The sequence below is a fragment of the Heterodontus francisci genome, chromosome 2, assembly GCF_036365525.1.
Source record: "Heterodontus francisci isolate sHetFra1 chromosome 2, sHetFra1.hap1, whole genome shotgun sequence".
Classification (NCBI taxonomy): domain Eukaryota; kingdom Metazoa; phylum Chordata; class Chondrichthyes; order Heterodontiformes; family Heterodontidae; genus Heterodontus; species Heterodontus francisci.
In genome coordinates this window covers 90548657-90573650 of record NC_090372.1, presented here as the reverse complement: position 1 = coordinate 90573650, position 24994 = coordinate 90548657, and the positions used below count along the sequence as shown (strand labels likewise).

At 44.4% G+C, this 24994-nt stretch overlaps 1 protein-coding gene across 8 annotated transcripts in view; it reads right to left on the bottom strand.

The window, feature by feature from the left end:
* Positions 1–24994, bottom strand: part of cdk6 (cyclin dependent kinase 6) — a 378044-nt gene that overhangs the window by 288346 nt on the left and 64704 nt on the right. For 7 of the 8 annotated variants that reach the window (XM_068008695.1, XM_068008668.1, XM_068008687.1 and 4 more), the window contains exon 4: positions 9266–9283. The exons of the other annotated variant lie outside the window; for it this stretch is intronic. In XM_068008695.1, the coding sequence (XP_067864796.1) occupies positions 9266–9283 (18 nt within the window). The remainder of the gene's footprint in view (positions 1–9265; positions 9284–24994) is intronic. 8 annotated transcript variants of the gene reach the window in all.

The window sequence follows — 24994 nt, the reverse complement described above, 5'->3', positions numbered from 1 at the left end:
TCAGGAGACGTCGAGGAATAGTCTTGCAAGCTTTTTGGGAGAATTACTGCATCAGTGGATTCAGCTATCACACCGGATTCTCAGAAGATTTTTCAACACAGGTGGCAAAGGATGAGTTGTGTGGCTTCTCTCTTAGCAGGATAAATACCAGCAACTGAATTCCAAACAATCCAAAAACGAAACCAAAACTCCTGACCCCCATACAGACATGTGACTGCTCTGTAAACAACTCCAAATAGTTCCATAGCTCATAAGGCTCCAGCTATTGAACTCTGCCTCTCAAAAAGCAGTGGAAGCAGAGACTTAGAATATTTTTAAGGCAGAGGTAGATAGATTCTAGATAAGCAATAGGGTGAAATGTTATTGGGAATAGGCAGAAATGTGGAGTTGAAGTTACAATCAGATCAGCCATGATCTTATTGAATGGCAGAGCAGGCTCAAGGGGCCAAGTGGCCTACTCCTGCTCCTAATTCATGTGTTCATATGTTTACGACATGTAGCTTCCAGTAAGTGTTTTTAAACAAAGTCCCAAGTGTCCTTCCACTGACCCTTTCAAAAAAAAACAAGTCCAGCATCTCCTCATGTATTTTCCACAGTCTTTCAAACACAAGTCCTCAAAAAATATTTATAATGGAAAAACGTTCATTACAACAGTCGCAATATAATGGGTCGGCCACTTAGGGCTGCGGAGAAATTTCTTCACTCAAAGGGTTGTGAATCTTTGGAATTCTCTTCCCCAGAGAGCTGTGGTTGTTCAGTTGTTGAGTATATTCACGTCAGAGGTTGTTAAATTTTTGGGTAATGCATATGGGGAGAAGTGTGGGAAGGTGGAGTTGAAGTAGAAAATCAGCCATGCACTTATTGAATGGCAGAGCAGGCTCCAAGAGCCAAATCACCAACTCCAGCTCCTATTTTTGCTCATTAATATTGATGATCTGAAAATTTTGCATTTGCATTTGCAACGGACTCACTCTGAGCATTGCTCCTCACTTGGAGTTGGGAGTGCAGAATCAGTCTTATACAGCTGCTAATTAACAGGCACACTCAATTGTGTGTTATATTTCTGCTGAATTTGGGTTAAAAAAATGTGAAATCAGGAATGAGAAAATCAGTGCTTCTGTCAGTCAAAAATAGAACCGACTGTTTGTAATCAGAAAACTTTGTATTCAGTGGCTGCTTCAGTACTTTTTCTCCCATCAGGGAGTTCCATGTCAATACTTTTTACTGATATCGAGAAAAAAGGGCTCCCTATAGCAAACACAATGCTGGCATTTCTGGGTCAATAAAAGTTTAACCCTAAGTGGGAATAAAATGAATTATATAGTTCTTCAAAGGTTTTATAACCAATTAATTACTTTTGATTAGATCATAGGTGATCTGTACCTTAACTCCATCTGTCTGTTTTCATTCCATAACCTTTAATTCCCTTGCCTAACATTACTCCATCAATCTCAGTTTTGAAATTTTCAAGTGACCTAGCCTCAACTGTATTTTTTTTTTCAAACAGAAAGAGTTCCAGATTTTCATTACCCTTTGTATGAAGAAGTGCTCAATGACATCATTCCTTAATGGACAAGCTCTAATTGTAAGCTTATGCCCCTTGCTCTGGATGACAATGCCATATTTCTATAGCGCCTTCAATGTCATAAAATGTTCCAAGGCATTTCATGGGAGCGTTATAAAGCAAAATATGACACCAAGCTACGCAAGTAGATAACATGGCAGATGACCAAAAGCTTGGTCAAAGAGATAGGTTTTAAGGAGTGCCTTATGTTACGATCGAGGCAGGAGGAGTGCAATGTCTTTTCTAGTTCCACTTTTCCACAGGCCACAACATATATTTAATTGCTTACCTAGTTATCAATACGGTCAATCATATACTCTACTCTTTATCCCAGAATAAAATACACCAACCAGGTTTCTTTAATAAACAACAAAATTATCAGTTTATTATGAAACAAGACTCATCATGTAAGGAAGCAAAGCATTAACACACAGATTGAAAAAAGTTCCCTTTTTACGTTAGCTCAAAAACGCACACACACACACACACGTTAAAGAAAAATAAAGAAATTTGCTCTGCAGAGCTCTTTTACAAAAAAAAGCCAAAAAAGAATACTTTGGCCAAATACTTGTTAATTCTTGAAGAAAACAGATGAAATATGTTACATCCCAAATTGGCATACAGACTGGTGTCTGAGTACACATAGATGGATCACGGGGATCTTTTCTGGAACAGTTCTTTTCAGGCGACATAGAGTGTTAATTTGGCAGGCCTTCAGGAGCATCTCAGGAGAAAAGCGGGATCAGGCTTTTTAGCTCTCATACACTGGATTTTTGCAGGGTTTCACAGAGACAGGAGGAAGAGATGAGCTGGGTGTTTTTCTCTTGACAGGCCAATCTCCAACTCCCTTCAACAACAGTCCACACCCCAACTGAACCAAAACAATATCTCAAAAGCAAAACCAATTCCTGACTCTCATAAATCTTGACATGTCACTTCTTTGCAAACATCTCCCCCAAGTCACCAAGGCTTCTGCTGTTTACTGAGCCTAAGGCATGTGACATCCAGCAAAGGTTTGCCTTCAAACAAGACCTCTCAGTGACCCTTCAAACAAAAACAATGTCAAACATCTGTGGAATCTCCCCAGATGTAAATGAATCCATCTCCACAATTCTAACACATGAATCCACAAAAAAAATGTTAAAAATAGAACCACCTTCATAACACTTAAGACAGCAAAACAAGATTGAAAGGCAAAGAGGTATAAGGAGGGAATTTTTGAGCTAAAAGGCCTGGGTAACTGAAGGCACTGCCACCAATGGTGGAGGATTAAAATCAGGGATGCTCAAGAGGCCAGAATTAAAGGAGCGCAGATATCTTCGAGGCTGCAGGCTGGAAGAGATTTAAAAGATAGGAAGAAGTGAGGCCATGAAGGGATTTAAAACCAAGGTTGAGAATTTTTAAATCAAGGTGTTGCTTAACCAGGAGCCAATGTCAGATACTGAAGCAATCCATCTCCACATGCAGCAAGACCTGGAAAACATTCAGGTTTGGGCTGATAAGTGGCAAGTTACATTCGCGCCACATCGGTGCCAAGCAATGACCTTCGCCAACAAGGGAGAATCTAACCACCTCCCCTTGACATTCAACAGTATTGCCATCGCTGAATTCCCCCACCATCGACATCCTGGGGGTTACTATTGACCAGAAACTTAACTGGAACAGCCACATAAATACTGTGACTACAAGAGCAGGTCTGAGGCTGGGAATTCTGGGACAAGTAACTCACTTCCTGACTCTCCAAAGCCTACCCACCTTCTACAAAGCTCAAGTGAGGAGTGTGATGGAATACTCTCCACTTTCCTGGATGAGTGCAACTCCAACAACACTCAAGAAGCTCAACACCAGCCAAGACAAAGCAACCCGCTTGATCAGGACTTAAATCATCACTCCCTCCACCACCAGCACACAGTGGCAGCAGTGTGTACTATCTACATGATGCACTGCAGCAACTCACCAAGGCTTGTTCGAAAGCGCCTTCCAAAAACACAACCTCTACCACCTAGAAGGACAAGAGCGGCAAACGCATGGGAACACCACCACCTGCGAATTCCCCTCCAAATCACACATCATTCTGACTTTGAACGATATCACCGCTCCTTCATCGTCACTGGGTCAAAATCCTGGAGCTCCCTCCCTAACAGCACTGTAGGTGTACCTACACCACATGGACTACAGCAGTTCAAAAAGGTAGCTTGTCACCACCTTCTCAAGTACAATTCAGGATGGGTAATAAATGCTGTCCTTGCCAGCGACACCCATATTCTCAAGAACAAATGAAAACAAACTGAATGCAATACTGTAGATGGGATCTAACTAGAGTTCTGAACAGCTATAAACAAATTTCATCCATGTATTCCAGCCATCTTGAGGGCAGTCATGTTTGTTATATAGGCAAATTTAGTAGCCAGCAAGGTTTCATGAACAGTCAATGAACCAATAACTATACAAATCTCTTTTTGATGTATCGATTGCAAGAAGAGTGTTGGCCAGGATACTGGAAGAATTCAGTGCTCTTCAAATAGTGTCATTTTTTTTGTCATCCTGAGGCAGACAGGTCTCTCTTTAGCCTTTTTCTGAAAGCTGGAACCTCTGATGTGACACCTGGCAATATGCACTGAAGTGTCAGTCTTTTTTTTTAAATATTCTTTCATGGGATGCAAGTGTCACTGGCAAGGCCAGCATTTGTTGCCCATCCACAATTGCCCTTGACGACTGAGTGGCTTGCTCGGCCATTTCAGAGGGCAGTTAAGAGTCAACCACATTGTTGTGTGTCTGGAGTCACATGTAGGCCAGACCAGGTCAGGACTGCAGATTTCTTTCCTTGAAGGACATTAGTGAACCAGATGGGTTTTTGCAACAATCGATGATTGTAATGGTGTCATGAAACTGAGACTAGCTTTCATTTCCAGATTTTTTAAAATTAATAAATTGAATTTAAATTCCACCAGCTGCCATGGTGGGATTTGAACCTGTGTCGCCAGGACATTAGCCTGGGCCTCTGCATTACTTGTCCAGTGATATTACCATTATGCCCTCTCCCCCAAATCTAGGTTGATAACCTCAGGTCCTGGAGTGGGGACTGAATCAACAATGTGGGTTATTGTTCAGAAGCAAGCACATTACCAACTGAGACAAGGGGCTGGATTTTACTATCCTGCGGCCATGAGCGGTAGCATGTGCGAAAAATGGCGGCGTTCCCGCCTGCGATGCTTGCAGCCACGCCACTGTGTATACGCGGCAGGCAGCCATTTAGCAGAATGACATCAGTTGTTCCCCACCCACCACGTGACAGTGGCGGCACTGCTGACACTGTTAATGGCATCACCTGATGTTGGATCAGGTGCTGGCGCCATCTTTAAAGGCTGGGAGCCCTCTATTTACTCTCCTTGCATTGAATATCAGATTACTACAGTAACACTTCAGTGGTTTGCCATAATTTTCCAACTCATCATGCATCCCTCCAGGCATCATTCTGACCATGTCAGATGTCACAACAAGGGTGGCCCCACAGTTCAGTGATGCCTCCCTGCTGATTCTTCTCCAGGCTGCAAGGGAAAGATGGCAGGTCCTCTTCCCCAGCGATGACAAGAAGCAGTCCTCCCACCTGACTAAGCAAGCCTGGACGGAGATCATAGAGGAGATTAGTAGCTGTGAGGTCACTCATCGTAACTGGGTGCAGTGCAGGAAGAGAGTCAATGACCTCCTACGCTCAGCCAAGTTGCACAGTTCCACATATCTTTCTGCGATCTGCTTGCCCACAAGCGTAAAGACGCACGGCTGACACAGCCATTCCAATGATAGGAAGGTTGTAGCGTAATGATAGCAGATTACTGACTGCATATGTGAGACCAGTCTCCCTCGTTTCTATCTTAGCCCAATTGAGACCCATGACAGATAGAGTCAGTACAAGAGCAGCGACATCCCGCAGGTGCAGAAGAGGGGTTAGCATTGACGTGATGTAGAGTCTTTTGGACGTAACTACTTCCTTAATCTTTCAGGAGAAGAGGGCCCACAACAGCAGGGAGGCAGCCAGGACCAGGGTGGGGTGCCCAACCTGCAGCCTCTGTCTCAGACCAAAGAGGAGGTTCTCAAGTTAGCCAGGAGTCAAGGAGGACATGTCATATTGGATGTCGAGCTCAGGGTTCCAGGTGAAGAGAGTGATTATTAACAAACACAGAATGAATCAAAATTACATTTTATAGAGAAACGCAATGCTGTCATCATTGCAATGTGTGTACCATAACACCCAAATGTCTGTTCGTTACATTGTATCTTGCAGGGTGGCACTCGCAAATGCTTAGAGACAATGAGGAAATTACGACTACCTCTGAGGATGAGCAACACTTAAGAGGATGCACTGTCCCATGACACTTCTGCACCTTCCACTAGCGCGGATACTCTCACCTCGATGGGTATCCGATTGGCATTAGTTTCAGGGTGACAGTATGGTACATGCTAGCTGAGGCTGACACAGCTGAGTCCTCTGACAGTCGGAGGACTGTGGGTGATCAGGCCCATGCTGAGCCCCAGGCTGATGACGAGCCTCTGGTATCGACAGTACAGGGCATGCTGGAGTTGCAGGGAGAGGCAAGGCAACATCTAGCGAAGATGCCAGAGGCCATGCACAGCCTTGAGCAAATGATGGAGGAGTCCAACCATGCCATGACTGCTGCCATGTCCCAGCCATGTGAGCACATGGCTTCAGCCTTCGAGAGGTTGGCAACCCTCATGAAAGCCAGATTCCACAGATGCGCGATGACCTGAAAACCCTCACCTTGGCCATGACTTCAAATCAGCAGCAGCTGGGCGAGAGAACGACCAGGAGCCTGGAGAGCGTTCCTGTTCCTCATCCTTCTCTGGAGAGCAGCAAGGTTCCAACGAGCCTGGAGAGGGAGAAGGAGAGGCACCGCTGCACATCTGGGGTCTTCCTTCAGGGCAATTCGAATGTGGACACGGACTCCGCAGCGACTCCAGCTCCAGCAGCCGTGGTGCCTGAGGACAGTCCTGCACTGGTGCAGGAAGCTGTCAGGCAGCCAAGGCCCTCCAGGCCTCAGGCACCCAGACGACGACTGCCGATGTCAGGCCAAGGGGCATCCTGATCAGCAGCCTGCCTCCAGTCTCTTCCCCCCTGCCCCCAGCAATTGTATCCACTTGCAGATTCCCCCCTTCCCCCAAACTGTATGCACTCAGAGGTCCATCCTTCCCTCACAACTATAGATTATGATTAGTGGCTGGCAGTGACTAGTGGGGTACCGCAGGGATCGGTGCTAGGACCCCAGCTATTTACAATATATATTAATGATTTAGATGAGGGAACAAAATGTAATATCTCCAAATTTGCAGATGACACAAAACTTGGTGGGAGGGTGAGTTGTGAGGAGGATGCAGAGAGGCTTCAGGGTGATTTGGACAAGTTGAGTGAGTGGGCAAATGCATGGCAGATGCAGTATAATGTGGATAAATGTGAGGTTATCCACTTTGGTAGCAAAAACAGGAAGGCAGATTATCTGAACAGCTATAAACTGAGAGAGGGGAATATGCAACGAGATCTGGGTGTTCTAGTACACCAGTCGCTGAAGGGAAGCATGTAGGTGCAACAGGTGTTAAAAAGGGCAAATGGTATGTTGGCCTTCATAGCGAGAGGATTCGAGTGCAGGAGCAGGAATGTCTTGCTGCAATTATACAGGGCCTTGGTGAGGCCATACCTGGAATATTGTGTGCAGTTTTGGTCTCCTTATCTGAGGAAGGATGTTCTTGCTATAGAGGAAGTGCACTGAAGGTTTACCAGACTGATTCCTGGGATGGCGAGACTGACGTAGGAGGAGAGATTGAGTCGCTTAGGATTATATTCACTGGAGTTCAGAAGAGTGAGGGGGGGTTCTCATAGAAACCTATATAATTCTAACAGGACCTGACAGGGTAGGTGCAGGAAGGATGTTCCCGATGGTGGGGGAGTCCAGAACCAGGAGTCATAGTCTAAGGATATGGGGGTAAACCTTTCAGGACTGAGATGAGGAGAAATTTCTTCACCCAGAGAGTGGTGAACCTCTACCACAGAAAGCAGTTGAGGCCAAAACATTGTATGCTTTCAAGAAGGAGTTAGATATAGCTCTTGGGCGAAAGGGATCAAAGGATATGGGGGGAAAGCGGGAACAGTTTACTGAGTTGGATGATCAGCCATGATCATAATGAATGGCGGAGCAGGCTCGAAGGGCTGATTGACCTACTCCTGCTCCTATTTTCTAAGTTTCTATGTTTTTACGTCCCATGTGAAAAAACTTTCACAAGATAACAATGGATAATTTATCTAACCTTTGCAAGCACTGATGACTCTTGCCTCGGTGGCCCCAGCTTTTCAAAGACGGGAAAATGAAAGCACGTGTGCCGCATGTCATGCAGAAGATTGTGAATGGCTGGTAGGATAACGACGAATTAGATACTAATACATGCAAAACAGTATTTAGTATATTTAAACTATGATCCCATCGCATCACGGCAGAGGTGCTGCCACGGAACGTCGGCCGCTCCGAGAAAATCGGAAACTGGCATTACAGTGTCGGGTTTCGTGGCGGACAAATCTACATCAATTCTCCGGCACCGCTCCACCCCACCCTGCCAAAAAACCCGCCTTCCAACGGAACATAAAATCCAGCTGAAGATGACACTAAAATCAGTAGTTTTGTTTATAACTGGACTAGCAGTGAGGTTAATATTTCTGTTGTGTATGTTTAAATGTAAGTTTAAAAGATTTTTTTACCTAATAAACAGTATATTTATAAATACTAGTTGATTTCCCATGGCATTTTCCAATCGCAGTCTGGGGCTTGGAGCACCGTTTAGACGAGTCCTTTTCTGAGTCAGGGAACGAAACACATTATTGGGCCAGAGAGAGGTGAACAGTGAGCTCCAAACAGAGCACATCAGAACCTGGTTTAATTTCTTTTTCAAGTAACCTGATTAAAGATTATGAAAAGGTAAATCGTGATAAGTTACTACCATTGGTTGGGAAAACAGTATGAAAGATCCCAAATTTAAGAAAATCACAAGGAGGAATAAAAGGATGCAATTAGAAAGCAAACTTTACAATGGGTTGTTAGAATGTAAAATTCTCTGCCACAAATGCATTGATGAAGCACAGCTCATAAATACTTAAAAAAAAAGTTGCTTGCAAAAAAGAATAATATTAAAGATGTGGGGAGTACTCAGGAGTGGCTCATGTGGAGAAAAAGAGCAGCATTGACTTGATGAGCACTTGTGGCCTGTTTCTGCATTGTGAAATTTGATAATTTTATGAATTTTTCTTCTGAGAATTTGCTCCCCCTTTGGTTTCATTGGTCTTTCTACTTCTGCCAATAGTGTGTCTGGAAGCTCTTCTCCTAGCTCTCTATCAAATGATTAAATGGTAGCCATTTAGTTGTTTACCAGCAAAAGGCGCAACGCGGTATGACTTTCTTTTCTGAATTCCCCTTCCCCACCAGGCAAATGGACAGCCTCCACTCAGTACATTTCCCTCAATATGGTTCACATCAGGAACGGAGTAGAGCTGAGACTGACCCTATATTCATCCCTCACCATGGATTTAAGAATGTTCATGCTCCAACCCTCAATGCCATCACAACATCCTAAGATTTTCTTCCTGGATTTTTATTTAGGACTGCCATTCATTTTCTAACCCAGTAATGAGTGAGACATACAGACCTGTGTTCTTGAGTGTGTCTGGAAGAGGAAAGAAAATAAAAGGTAAATTGTGGGTCACACCTTCCTATACAATTTAGGGCTTACAAAAGCCTCAGAAGTATTTAACTACCTCTCTTTACAATAATTCCAACAAAATGTAGTTGTCAAGAAGTAATGCAAGATGACATACCAGGTATTTTTACTCTTCTGAAACTTTTGTCTTATGTAAACACACTCAGGGGTCTTGCTTTTCACTTCCATACTTAAGGGAAATTTGTACATTAAACAACTTCTCAGGTCACAAACTTGAAACGTTAGCTCAGTTTCTCTCTCCACAGATGCTGTCTGACCTGCTCAGTATTTCCAACATTTTGCTTACATTTCAGATTTCCAGCATGGCAGTATTTTGGTTTTGTACGAAGAGAAACATAATGGCCGCAATTTTGGCTCTTTAGCACTCATATTTTTGGTGCTACAGGTGCCATTTCACAGCCAAAATGGTGTCTATGCCACATGTGTACACTTCTGGTGCAGGCTGCACCATATGGCATTTTGGGTAGATCAGTAGCACAGGCACTAGGAGTCTGTTTCAGAAGTACGCAGAACAGGCATATCATGATGTCTGTCAGCGTGTAACAATGATCTGACTCTCGCAATGTCATTTTCAACCTCAACGCTTCACCAAATGCCCTCTCTTAACTTTGCACAGCTGAACATGTGTTCAGCAGCAGAAAGGACCACACCCCACCAGCTCTATCAGAGACCATCGACCATTCTCAGGTTAGTTGCAGCTTGATTTTTATTGGCTGCTTCTGAGTTTAGTAGGTTTGTACTGTATTTAAAGTTGGTGAAACTCTACAAGAAGTGGTATACCACCTGGAAAAGGCTTTTGTTCTGACGTCAGGGGTTCTACTCAGACCACTTGCTCTCAATCATGGGTGCTGTAGTTTCCATTCTCCTTGACCTGCAACATGATGGAGAATGAGCAAAGGAGACACAGAGGAGGACTAAGAGGAGCAAGAGAAAGGGTCTCAGAAGATTTCCATATCCAACCAGAGTCTTCAGGGAGCAATTCTTCTACCTTAACCTAAGCCAGGAACAGTGTGTGCAATGACTCCATTTCACTAAGGAGGTGCTCAGTGAAATCTGCCACTTGTTGCAGACAGACCTACAGCCTCAGAGCAGGGCAAGGACGGCACTGCCGGGGCCATCAAGGTGACTGTGGCTCTGAACGTCTTTGCACCAGATTCTTTCTGGATTGGAGCAGGGAACGTCTCTAACATTTCACAGTTCAATGTACAAGGGATGTGACTGATGCACTATATGCAAACAGAGGGGAATTCCTTACCTTCTCTCTTTCCAAAGAGAAGCAGGCAGAGTATGCATGTGGCTCTGCCAGGATACTGGACTTCCCTATGGTGCAGGGTGCCACTGGCTGTACACACGTGGCTTTGCAGATGCCGCAACTAAATTCAGAGATGTACCGCATTCGCAAAGGGTTTAACTCACTAAATATGCAGCTGGTGTGCAACCAACCTTAGTGCATCATACAGGTTAATGGGAGCAAACATGATACCTTTATTCTGCACCAGTCCTGAGAGAGGACAACAGAATCGTGCTCCATTAAGCCACTGCCACTTCCCTAAACTGGTGCGTCAGCAATCCTAGCAAACTGCTGCAGTACAGATTGCTGGACTGCTGCAAGACCCTGCAAGTCCTATTGAGCAGTGGTATCCACATCCATGATGGTAGAAATCTAAGCAGGCTGAGATTGCCTAATTTCAGTCTGAGCTTCCAGTGAAGGACTCAGACAATGGGTGGGTTCTCCTTGTGCTACAATGGGATCTGAGACGTCGGCCATCAGGTGCTGCATCACGGTTGGGTCTGCAAGAGTTCATTTGGAGTTGCCAACCACTTCCACACTGGAATGGATGGGGGGGGGTTCAAGCTCTGCGCAAAACCATGTGCAAGGTTGCTGCCAGACTGTTCCATGCTCCTTGACAGTGACATCAGGCTTTCTGACAGGCCTGTCAATACACCAAGTATTTCTGTGTGGATGCCCATCAGCCTTTCCCTGCACGCCATCAAACTCCTCATCTGAGTTCTCTGCAGCAGAATGTATGAGCAACCTTGCCTTCCAGTGAGTTGGCACCTATCGTACCCTTGCCCGGGTCTGTAATACATACAGATTCCACCTCTAAGCTACCCTCTAAAGTTAAGGCAGTGTCAGTATCTGAGCTGCTGGCTGCGAGTAAGATAACAAGCGACGGTGTTGCTTCATCACAAGTCTCTTCTTCCTCTACTACCTCTTGCTACTGCACCGCTACCTGGCCAGGTTGCAGTTCTTGTGTATCTGAAAGGAGACAGGCAGAATGGTAGGGTTATGGTGAGGGGAGCGGACAAAAGCCACCGGTGCCTCCATAAACCATCTGCAGCTTGAAAATCAGAAGAGATGGTGGGATGAGGGGAAAATGGAATGTGAGAAGGAGGATTAGGCATGAGCATACCGTCATCTTCAATTTTTTCAGACCCGTTACTGGCCACAGCCTCAGTTGAATGATGGTGAGCACTGACTCCATCAGGAGGAGACCAAGCAGCCACGCCTGTGTGTCTCCCCCGCAACCACCACCCACCCCCTCCTCCACCCCCTGCTCCTGCTGCCTATGATTCTGAGCCACCTTGTCTTACAAGAAAGAGGGATGTGAGTCAGTGAGTATGGCGCAGTGTTTGGATGATATGCCTGTGATGTTTGGATGGCTGGCAATGTGTGCAAGCTGTAAGTGTGAGGCTTGCAGCAGTGCTCAATGTGTATAAGGGTAAGATGAAACTATCAATGTGAGCTGAGTCAAGGTTGATAGCTATGGGTAGGTGAGTGTAGGTGTAGTGAATTGACCAGTGAGTGAGGATTGTGGTTCAGTTGTGAGGATATGGTATTTCAGGATTAATTCACTGAACTTGACCACTTGTGAGATCATTATATTTCTTCCTGCACTGCATCCAGGTCCTCATGCCTACGCTGCTTGCACCAGCAGTACTGCGTCAGACAGCCTCTCCTTTAAGAGGTGTAAGCTGGCTTTAAGTAGTGCAGGCAAGCTTTAAATGGTGCTAGCCCTGCACGAACTTGGGCCCCCCGTTGAGGCATACAGCCCATTCAACTGCACCTTTAGTGTGGGGCTGCATGGCACTTTATTTTAAGTTAGTAAGCAGCACAAAGTTTGCATGCTGTCTTCATCGGAAGGAACAATGGGGGCAGGATAATCCTGCAAGAAGATTCCTGCAGCCCTTTTTGAGGGCTATGGAATTTTGCCCCTACTGGGTCTAATGGCCTGTTTCTGTGCTGTAACATTTTATGATAAGAAGAAAAGTCAATTCACCGTCTCTGGCTTGAATAATGGAAATATTCCTGAATATTAACTGCTATTACTGATATGCAGAAATAAATGTAAGTTATAATCTTCCCCTTCCAGTTCTTGCTTGAACTGGAAAATTTCATCAAATTTGTTTTCAATTTCCACCCTTACTTCATCTTCACATGGTCCATCTCCAACTATTCTGTTCCCTATCTTGACTTCTCTTTCTCCATTTCTTGGCATAGGCTATCAACCAATATCCACGACAAGCTCACTGACTCCCACAACTACCTTGATTGCACTTCTTCCCAGCCTGCTTCTATTCTATTCCCCCAGTTCCCCCATCTCTATCGCATCTGTTCTGATGATGCCACCTTCTAGTATTTCTAATATGTCTTCATTTTTCGCCAACAGAGGATCCCCCCCACCATGACTGAAAGGGCCCTCAACCATTTCATCCATTTCCACACTTCTGCTCTCATCCCTTCTCCTCCCTCCCAGAACCACAATATGATTTCCTTTGTCCCCACCTTCCACCCCACCAGCCTGCACATTCAATGAATCATCCGCTGCCATTTTTTGCTAACCCCAGAAAAATGCCACCAAAAAACATCTTCCCTTCCCATTCAACATTCCGAAGAGACTGTTCCCTCCTTGACACACTGGTCCACTCTTCATCATCCTCAACATCCCCTTCCCATCCCATGGCACCTTTGCATGCAAGCACAGGAGATGCAACCCCTGCCCTTTTACAACCACCCTCCCCACCATCCAGGGCCCCAAAAAACTCCTGCCAGGTGAAACAACAATTTATTTGTACTTCATTCAATTTAGTATACTCTATTCACTGCTTACAATGCAGTCTCCTCTACAGTGGGGAGGTCAAACACAGATTGGGTGACTGCTTTGCAAAACAGCTTCATTCAGTCTGCAAGCGTAACTCCAAGCGTCCAGTCACTTGTTATTTTAATTCTCCACCCACTCTGTCCTCAGCCTCCTAGACTATTCCAATGAAGTTCAACAAACAGCACCTGGCCCCTCCATTAGGCACTTTACAGCCTACTGGAATCAACATCAAATCACAGAGCCATTATGGCACAGAAGAACGTCATTTGGCCCATCAAGTCAATGCTGGCTCTCTGTAGAGCAATCCAGTCAGTCCCATTCCCCCACTCTATCCCCATGGCCCTGCAGGTTTATTTTCCTCAAGTGCCCATTGTATATCCTTTTGAAATCACTGATCATCTCTGCTTCCATCACCCTCTTAGGCAGCAAGTTCCAGCTCATTACCACTCGCTGCGTAAAAAAGTTCTTATCATCCCCCTGTACCTCTTGCCCAAAACCTGTGTCCCCCTACTCCTTGTACCATCAGCTAATGGGAAGTTTTTCTTTGTCTACCTTATCTATAATTGTATACACCTCTGTCATATCTCCCCTCAATCTCCTTTGCTCCAAGGAGAAAAACCCCAGCTTCTACACCCTAACTGTGCAGCTAAAATTCCTAATCCCTGGAACCATTCTGCAAATTCCCTCCCTACCCTCTCAAGGGCCGTCACATCCTTCCTAAAGTGTGGTCACCATAACTAGACACAATACTCTAGTTGTGGCCTAACCAGAGCTTTATAAAGGCTCAAAATAACGTCCCTGCTTTTGTACTCAATACCTCTATTTATGAAGCCCAATATCCCATTAGCTTTGCTAGCTATTCCCACAATATCTCCTTCTACCTTCAAAGATCTGTGCTGGGGTCAGTAACTGTTTTTACCTGAACAGTCTTTAAGAAATTTGCCTAAAATACAATCTGTTCGGAGCCGCAAGACAGAAAATTAACACATCGACAATTTTCTACTCAGAATAAATCAATAACAAATTTACTTGTAAAAATGTTTTTTGTCTTTGTGTTTTTATAATAGACTTTAGAATAATTTTTTTTTACTTTAAATTTGTCAGTAAGACTCTAAGCTATCATACCCAAGCTACCAATCATTCCCACTACTAGGGACATGGACAAGTCTCTCGAATTTGCTGATACTATCAAGTCCCACAGACTCTCTTGGTGTTTCATTCCACATATCCAGCAGACTGTGTGTTAAAAGTAACATCCAAGCATTTTGCTCATTTTATGCAAAAAGTTGGGAAGATCATTGGCCTCTTGTCAGGTTTACATTATTAATTTTATTTCAGATTGTTGTATTTGCAGTTTTCTCCCCTTTTGTACATTTTTATTTTAGGTTGGGTCATTTACAGTTTCCTTTCATAGGTCATTTCTGCTTATATTTCAAAATATTACAGATTTTGCTTTTAAAAGAAATTCTAAAAACACAGTAACTGCAGCTCCTTTGATTGACAGATCTCACTCACTCCTGGGCAGCCATAGCGTCACACATGGTTACACGCTAACGCATTGGGCTGGATTTTACATCGGGCGGCCACCAACATAAAAGTCAGTGGCGAACCTGCTTCCGCCTAGCCTGGGGATCCGTCCCGCATTTTACGGGTCCCTGGGCTTTAATTGTTCCGAGGCAGGACTGCCACCCGCTTGAGGGAGGAAGTCCCGCCTCACTGAGCTGCTGGCCAATCAATCATCGGGCTGGCAGCTCTTAGTCCCAGCAGCGCCACCGGGAGCCGTGGCCACTGCTGGGACTGCCGCCCAGCCAAGGACATGAAGCCAGGACTGCAGGTAAGTTTGGGTTGCCTCGCCAGGGTAAATTGGTCGGGCCCTGGTGTAGCAAGGGTGGTCATTGGGGGAGGGGGGGGTTGTTTTGGCTTCCTGGGGGTGGTTGGGGAAGTGGGGACAGCCCTTAATCGGGCACCCTGTGCCCCATTGTCAGGAACCCCCCCGCCCCCGGGGCGAGGAGAGGCCAACAGCTCTCACGGACGCCCTTTCCCAGCTCCAGGACGCCCGCTTGCCAAGGTAAAATTCCCGTGGAGGTGGGTGAAGGCTCTTAATTGGCTGTTAAGTGGCCATTTAAGGGCCTTGATTGGCCTGGAGCGGGCGGCCCGTTTTTCGATCCCCCTCATCCAACGTAAAGCGGGGCGGAGGCGGCAGCAGGTCGTAAAGGCCTCCTGGAGCCTTCCGCTCAATCTTACGCACCCCCTACCGGCTCGCTGAGGTGGCATAAAATTTTGGCCATCATTTCATACAGTACAGAAAGGCGCTGCGCATGCACTGTGCCGACACTAAGCACCATTGCCATAGCAACAAACCGCTCTGGATATCGGATCAAGGATCTTGGTGGTGGACTCCAGTCAGTGGGTGCTGTGCTGGCGTCCTGGGGGTACAGCTGTGAGCGAGGACAAGGGCTACAGAGGGAGAGCTGGCAGGCTGACACCCAGGAGCGGCCTCGGTTAGGGTAGACTGGCTCCTCTGACTCCACAATGCCATTTTTCATTTAAAAAATAATTTGAAACTGAAATTTATCATAATTATTAACCTTTGATTCCCACAGGAAAACTGTGTAACTTTCTAGTTCTTTTAGTTGACTGTCTCTCTATATTTCTAGACTTCATGAAAATGAGAACCAGCCAATAAAGGTTGGGAGCCACAAATGAGATGTTAAGGAGCAATCTGCGGCTCCAGAGCAGTTGCCAACCCCTAATCAATGCATGAGAACCCCCAGGTCCCTTTGTCCCTGCACACTCTTTCGAACTGTCTGGACTGCCTCCCTATCCCTCCTGCCAAAATACATAACCTCTCACTTCTCTATTATATTCCATCTGCCACTTGTCTGCCCATTCTGCTAGCCTATCTATGTCCTGTTGTAGTCAATTAGAATCATCCTCACTGTCTGCCACACTTCCAAATTTGGTATCATCGGCAAATTTTGAAATTTTACTCTTTATTCCAATACTTAAGTAATTTATATGCAGTGGTCCTAGCACTGACCCTTGGGGAACACCGCTACTTACCATTTCCAGTTTGAAAAACAATAATTTACCACGACTCGCTGTTTTCGGTCCTGAAGCCAATTTTTTCTCCAAGTTGACACTGACCCTCCTATTCCATGAGCTTCAATTTTGTTAACCAGCCTTTTGTATCGTACTTTGTCAAATGCTTTCTTAAAATCCATATGGACAACATCCACTGCATTCCCCTCATCAACCTCTGTTACTTCATCAAAAAATTCAGTTAGGTTAGTCAAACACAATCTGCCTTTTATAAATCCATGCTGGCTCTCCTTAATTAACAGAAACCCCTCCAAGTGCCTATTAATTCTTTCCCTGATTATTGTTTCCAAAACCTTACCTAGCACTGACGTTAAACTGACCTGCCTGTAGTTACTAGGAATGTCCTTACACCCTTTCTTGAACAAGGGTGGCACATCTGCCAATTTCCAATCCTCTGGCACCTCCCCCGTATCTAGAGAAAATTGAAAGATCATGGCAAGCCCAACTGCTATCTCCACTGCCACTTCCCTTAGCAACCTGGGATACAAGCCATCCAGACCAGGTGACTCATCCACTCCAAGCAGAGCCAGCCTTTTCAGTCCATACTGCCTATCAATTTTCACTCCATCCATTATGTCTACCATCTCCGCTTCTACCGATATTTAGTTAGCATCCTCTTCCTTGGTAAAATCCGATACAAGTACTCACTAAGTATTCTAGCCTTGCCCTGCGCCTCTAAGTATATATTACCTTGTTTGTCCCTAATAGGCCCCACCCCTTTGGCTTAAGGATCGAAAACAGCGAGTCGTGGTAAATTATTGTTTTTCAAACTGGAAATGGTAAGTAGCGGTGTTCCCCTCTTACTACCTGCTTACTATTTACATGCTGGTAGAAGATTTTTTGGTTCCTTTTTATGTTAACTGTCATTCTATTCTCATATTTTCTCTTTGCTAGTCTTGTTTTCCTCTTCATTTCCCCACTCAACTTATTGTATTTGGCCTGGTTCTCGCTTGACATGCATCATATACCCTCTTTTTTTTCCATCATATTCTCTATCTCCCTCATCATCGAAGGAGCCCTGGCTTTGGTTCCCCTGACTTTCCCTCTTTTTGGAACATAGCTAGCCAGTACCTGAAATGTCTCGTCCTTAAAAATCACCCATTGTTCCTGTCAAGCTTTGGTTCCATTTTACCCTGACTAGATCCCCTACCATCCCATTGAAGTTAGTCCTCTTCCAATTTAGAAATTCTACTTAACATTGTTCCTTGTGCTTATCCATTATTAATCTAAGCCTTACAATACGATAATCAGTCTTACCCAAGTGTTTTCCCACAGGAAACTGGTCCACTTGCCCCTTCCCATTATCCAGCATCAGATCCAACAATGCCTCCTTCCTAGTTGGACTGCAAACATATTGATCGAGGAGGTTCTCCTGAAAACATTTCAGAAATTCTTCCCTCTCCTTTCCTTTTACTCTAACATTATCCCAATCAATCAATATTTGAATAATTTAAGTCCTCCAATAACACCTCTCTATTGCTCTTAAACATCTCTATGATTTCCCTGAAGACTTGCTCCTCTATCTCTCTTTCAACAATTTCAGATCATAACCACTGCTCCCATTTTTTTTGGGTAACAGTTGCTGGGATTGATTCTGCTTTTGTAATTTTCAGCTCCTCAAAACCAACTTTTGTTTCTTCGATTGTCTCATTACCATCTCCTTTTGCCTTGCACCATCCCTTTTGTCATTAAATCAATAATTAAATTATATCTCTCCCTTCTTCCACCATAATCACAGACCTTCCCTTTTGTTCCTTCCTCCCCCCACCCCAATCTTCCTAACCTTTATAAAAACAAGAAATGCTGGAACCACTCAGCAGGTCTGGCAGCATCTGTGAAAAGAGAAGCAGAGTTAACGTTTCGGGTCAGTGACCCTTCTTCGGAACTGACAAATATTAGAAAAGTCACAGGTTATAAGCAAGTGAGGTGGGGGTGGGGAAGAGATAATAAAGGAGGTCTAGATTGGACCAGGCCACATAGCTGACCAAAAGGTCATGGAGCAAAGGCAAACAATATGTTAATGGTGTGTTGAAAGACAAAGCTTTAGTACAGATTAGGTGTTAATACACTGAATATTGAACGGCAGCAAGTGCAAACCTGAAAAAAAACAGTGGGTAAGCAAACTGAACAAACTAAGCTGAAATGAAATAAATGCAAAAAAAAGATGGTAAAAAATGTAAAAAAGAATGTAAAAAAAAAAGAAAAAATAACTAAAAATGAAAGTAAAATGGGGGGCTGTCATGCTCTGAAATGATTGAACTCAATGTTCAGTCCGGCAGGCTGTAGTGTGCCTAATCGGTAAATGAGATGCTGTTCCTCGAGCTTACGTTGATGTTCACTGGAACACTGCAGCAATCCCAGGACAGAGATGTGAGCATGAGAGCAGGGGGGGGGGGGCGAGTGTTGAAATGGCAAGCAACCGGAAGCTCAGGGTCCTGCTTGCGGAACAGTGTGGTCTCCTCTACATTGGGGAGACCAAGCGCAGACTGGGTGACCGCTTTGCGGAACATCTCCGCTCAGTCCACAAGCAGGACCCTGAGCTTCCGGTTGCTTGCCATTTCAACACTCCCCCTTGCTCTCATGCTCACATCTCTGTCCTGGGTTTGCTGCAGTGCTCCAGTGAACATCAACGTAAGCTCGAGGAACAGCATCTCATTTACCGATTAGGCACACTACAGCCTGCCGGACTGAACATTGAGTTCAATCATTTCAGAGCATGACAGCCCCCCATCTTACTTTCATTTTTAGTTATTTTTTCTTCCTTTTTTTTAACATTCTGTTTTTACATTTTTTACCATCTTTTTTTTGCATTTATTTCATTTCATCTTAGTTTGTTCAGTTTGCTTACCCACTGTTTTTTTTCAGGTTTGCACTTGCTGCTGTTCAATATTCAGTGTATTAACACCTAATCTGTACTAAAGCTTTGTCTTTCAACACACCATTAACATATTGTTTGCCTTTGCTCCGTGACCTTTTGGTCAGCTATGTGGCCTGGTCCAATCTAGACCTCCTTTGTTATCTCTTCCCCACCCCCACCTCACTTGCTTATAATCTGTGACTTTTCTAATATTTGTCAGTTCCGAAGAAGGGTCACTGACCTGAAACGTTAACTCTGCTTCTCTTTTCACAGATTCTGCCAGACCTGCTGAGTGGTTCCAGCATTTCTTGTTTTTATTTCAGATTTCCAGCATCCGCAGTATTTTGCTTTTATTCCTAACCTTTATACTTGCTTAAACTCTAGTATATCTCTAACCTTTCCAGTTGCTGAAAGGTCATCGAACTGAAACATTAAAATTCTCTCTCCACAGATGCTGCCAGGCCTGCTGAGTATTTCCAGCATTTTCTGTTTTTATTTCAGATTTCCAGCATCCGCAGTATTTTGCTTTTGTTATAGTCTTCGAGTCAGTTGTGACAAACAGTTTCCCTGGTAATTAATTAATTGTATCAGTAATTTGAAGACTAAAGGTGCTCAGCAACTCAGTGATATCTGGGAAACCTGGCGACCAACCTAAGTTTAGACTTACCTGAACTTATGGTATGAATATCTGTCAGGCAGGCCCCCACCTGCCAAGAATGAGGCATATTAATTTTTCCACATGGACATTAAATTTCAAATTGTTGCTGGGAAGAAGAGAAGGCCTGTTACAAGGAGTTGCCAGGCCTCTGGGTAGAAAGACATTTCTGCATATTAATAGATACTGCTTGGAACATAGGAGCTATCCCCTGCTCCAATACAATACACAAAGCCAGAAGTGGTTATACCAGTTGGTCACGTGACCAGCCTGCTGGCCAACTTGGGTAGTTTTAAATTGTAGAGACAGTGTTTGAACTGGCAGAGAAAGCTCTTTGCTCCTGGATTGAAAAGACCTCTTCTCCTGCCCTGTCTGCTCCCATCTCTTTCTCGCGGAACTCCAAAACCCCACCAAAGACACATGAACCCCAAAAGAGAAAAACCTCCTACAGTGAACAAGGTTTAAGAAGAATAATGGGCCCCAACAAAAAGCAAGAACTACCTACAAAAGGAAACATAGAAAATAGGAGCAGTAGTTGGCCATTCGGCCCTTCGGGCCTGCTCCGCCATTCAAAAATGATCATGGCTGATCGTCTAATTCAGTACCCTGTTCCAGCTTTCTCCCCATATCTCTTGATCCCTTTGGCATTAAGAAATCTTTCTATCTCCTTCTTGAATATATTTAATGACTTGGCCTCCACTGCCTTTTGCGGTAGAGAATTCCACAGGTTCACCACTCTCTGAGTGAAGAAATTTCTCCTCAGCTCAGTTCTAAAAGGCATACCCCGTATCCTGAGATTGTGACCCCTGGTTCTGGACTCCCCAGCCATCGGGAACATCCTCCCTGCATCTAGTCTGTCTAGTCCTGTTAGAAATTTATAGGTTTCCATGAGATCCCCTCTCATTCTTCTAAACTCTAGTGAATATAGGCCTAGTCGACCCAATCTCTCCTCATATGTAAATCCTGCCATCCCAGGAATCAGCCTAGTAAATCTTCTTTGCACTCCCTCCATGGCAAGAACATCCTTCCTCAGATAAGGAGACCAAAACTGCACACAATACTCCAGATGTGGTCTCACCAAGGCCCTGTATAACTGCAGTAAGACATCCTTGCTCCTGTACTTAAATCCTCTTGCAATGAAGACCAACATACCATCTGCCTTCCTAACTGCTTGCTGCACCTGAATGCATGCTCTAGGACTCTACAGACAGCAGCGCCCCAATAAAATTCAGCCCAGTGTGTTTAAAAATAAAACCCTCTTACAGTAAGACCAGGTGAAGGCTGAAAGGGAACTCGAGACCTCTTTCTCACCTGGTCGTAACAATATCCATCAAGTGTACATATTGAGTTTCTGTAAGTAAAACCTTGTGAATTATTGGTTACTAGGTAACTGAATCATTAACTATATAACTGTTTTGACCAAGAGCAGACTTTCTCTAATGTTAAAATGAACCGGGCAAAGGTAATATGGTGTCAAAATCTGCAGTGATACCAAATAGCTAATAATGTGGAGCAGTTCACCATAAATAGGTTTGCAGAGTCAGCAGATAAAAGGCTAATGAAATGCAATATAGCGAAGTGTGAGGTGGTATATTTTTTAGGAGCCATAAGGATGCCCTTTTTTCCTCAGAAGGTAAGAAACTAAATGGGTAGAGGAACAAGGAGATCTGGGTACACAGATACATAAATCGCTAAAAGTAGCAACACAAACTGATAGGGTCATAAAGAGTGCAAACAAAGTAGTGGGGTTCATTTCTAGATTAATAGAATATAAAAGAAGGGAGTAATGTTAAAATTATATAGAACCTTGCTTAGATCACATGGAGTAGTGTGTGTAATTCTGGTCGCCACACCACAAAAAAGATACTGAAGAAAGTGCAGAGAAGATTTACAAGCATATTACCAGAATGAGCTTGCAGAGAACATAAAAACTGACTGTAAAACCATCTATAGATACGCGAAGAGAAAAAGATTAGTGAAGACAAATTGGGCCCCTTACTGTCAGAAACGGGGGAATTTATAATGGGGAACAAAGAAATGGCAGACCAATTAAATACATGCTTTGGTTCTGTCTTCACTAAGGAGGACACAAATTACCTCCCAGAAATGTTGGGGAACATAGGGTCTAGTGAGCAGGAGGAACTGTATGAAATCAGTATTAGTAGGGAATAAAAACAAGAAATGCTGGAACCGCTCAGCAGGTCTGGCAGCATCTGTGAAAAGAGAAGCAGAGTTAACGTTTCGGGTCAGTGACCCTTCTTCGGAACAGGGAAATGGTGTTCGGAAAATTGATGGGATTGAAGGCCGATAACTCCCTAGGGCCTGATAATCTACATCCCAGAGTACTTAAAGGAAGTGGCCCGAGATGTAGTAGATGCATTGCTGGTCATTTTTCAAAATTCTATAGACTCGAACAGTTCCAACAGATTGGAGGGTAGCTAATGTAACCCCATTATTTAAAAAAGGAGGTAGAGAGAAAACAGGGAATGATAGACCAGTTACTTTCAGAAGGCTTTCGATAAGGTCCCATATAAGAGATTAGCGTAAAGATTAAAGTATATGGGATTGGGGGTAAGGTACTGACATGGATAGAGAACTGGTTGACGGACAGAAAACAAAAAAGAGTAGGAATAAACGGGTCTTTTTCTGAGTGGCAGGCAGTGACTAGTGGGGTACAGGCCTGCTTTAGGTTGGGAAAAAGAACCCGACCCGAACCCAAATGAACCACAACGGACCCGAGCCCGACCCGACCCCGCCACTACTCAACCCAACCTGACCATCCCTTTACTTACCTTCCGACTGGGAAGCTCCATGAAGCTGCAGCGCATGGGTGATGACATCATAGTGACGTCACTCACTCACTGCGCAAACTCAGTTTCGTTCCGGACTCCCAGCTCAGGTAAGTTTTTTATTTTTAATACTTACCAGCAGAGCACTTACCGTGTGTGTCCGGCCCGACCCGACTCGACCTGGATTCGGCCCGACCCAAGCCTGAAATCCGGCCCCGGAAGATGGGCCCGACCCGACCCCGACACATCTGGTCGGGTTCGGGTCGGGTCGCAGGCCTCCATAGTGGGGTACCACAGGGATCAGTGCTTGGACCCCAGCTATTCATAACATATATTAATAATATAGATGAGGGAATTAAATGTAATATATCCAAGTTTACAGATGACACAAAGCTGGGTGGAAGTGTGAGCTGTGGGGAGGATGCAGAGAAGCTCCAGTGTGATTTGTACAGGTTGAATGAGTGGGCACATACATGGTAGATGCAGTATAATGTGGATAAAGGTGAGGTTATCCACTTTGGTGCAAAAACAGAAAGGCAGATTATCTGAACAGCGAAAGATTGGGAAAGGGGGAGGTGCAGCGAGACCTGGGTGTCCTTGTGCACCAGTCGCTGAAAGTAAGCATGCAGATGCAGCAGGCAGTTAAGAAGGCAAATGGTGTGTTGGTATTCATAGTGAGTGGATTCGAGTACAGGAGCAAGGATGTCTTGCTGCAATTATACAAGGCCTTGGTGAGGCCATACCTGGAATATTGTGTGCAGTTTTGGTCTCCTTATCTGAGGAAGGATGTTCTTGCTATGGAGAGAGTGCAGCGAAGGTTCACCAGACTGATTCCTGGCATGGCAGGACTGACATATGAAGAGAGATTGGGTCGATTAGGCTTGTATTCGCTAGAGTTTAGAAGAATGACAGGGGATCTCATAGAAACCTACAAAATTCTAACAGGACTGGACAGACTAGATGCAGGAAGGATGTTCCCCATGGCGGGGGACTCCAGGACCAGGGGTCATAGTCTAAGGATAAGGGGTAAGCCATTTAGGACTCAGATGAGGAGGAGATTTCTTCACCCAGAGAGTGGTAAACCTGTGGAATTCTCTACCACTGAAAGCAGTTGGGGCCAAATCATTAAATATATTCAAGAAAGAGTTAGATAAAGTTCTTAGGGCTAATGGGATCAAGGGATACGGGGAGAAAGCGGGAACAGGTTACTGAGTTTGGATGATCAGCCATGATCGTATTGAATAGCGGAGCAGGCTCGAAGGGCCGAATGGCCTACTCCTGCTCCTATTTTTCTATGTTTCTATAAAAGGAGTGCAATTCTCAGGAAATATCAAGTAGGCTGGGCCTCTTTTCTCTGGAAAAGAGAAGACAAAGATCTGATAGAGGCCTTTAAAATTATAAAGGGGTTTGATACGATGGATATGGACAAACTGTTAAGACTTGTGGGTGAGTCCAGAACAAGGCGGTAAAGATATAAGACAAACACGAACAGATAAAAAAAGGAGGAGTCACGGAGATAGTGGTGAGAAGGTGGAAGTTATTGTCAGAGAGTAGTTGAAGCAGATGGCATTAACAGATTTAAGGGGTGTTTGATGCATACATGAGTGAGAAAGAAATAGAGGGATAGCGGGCAGGGTGGGAAGATGTAATTAGAGTGGTAGGAGGCCCTGTGGAGTAAAAACATTTAAAATGTGTTTCCTTGCCTTACTCTTACTTCCAAAGTTCTTTATAAACAAACACCAACTTAGACCATTGGGCCAAATGGCCTGTTTCTGTGCCTTAGATTTTATGTAATTATCACTGGGACAAGAGGATTCCAATACCAATCCAATTTGGACTTGAAATTGCACAAATGACTGGAATTTAAATGACAAGCTTTTAAATGAAGCGGAAGAATTTAAAGTTGCAGATACACAGGCGTTAAAAATGACAAAGTAGATGGACATGACCAGAGAACAAGGATGTAGTATTGAATTTATACAAGACCTTAGTCAGGAAACAGCAAGAGTACTGCCTATAGTTTTGGGCACCCCAACGAAGAAAAGCTCTAATCGTCACTCCCGAAGCATATTGCATTTGCTGCGTTACACTAGTGACTAGATTTCAAAGTATCTAACTGCTTTGGGAAATTCTGAGGTCGTGAATGATGCT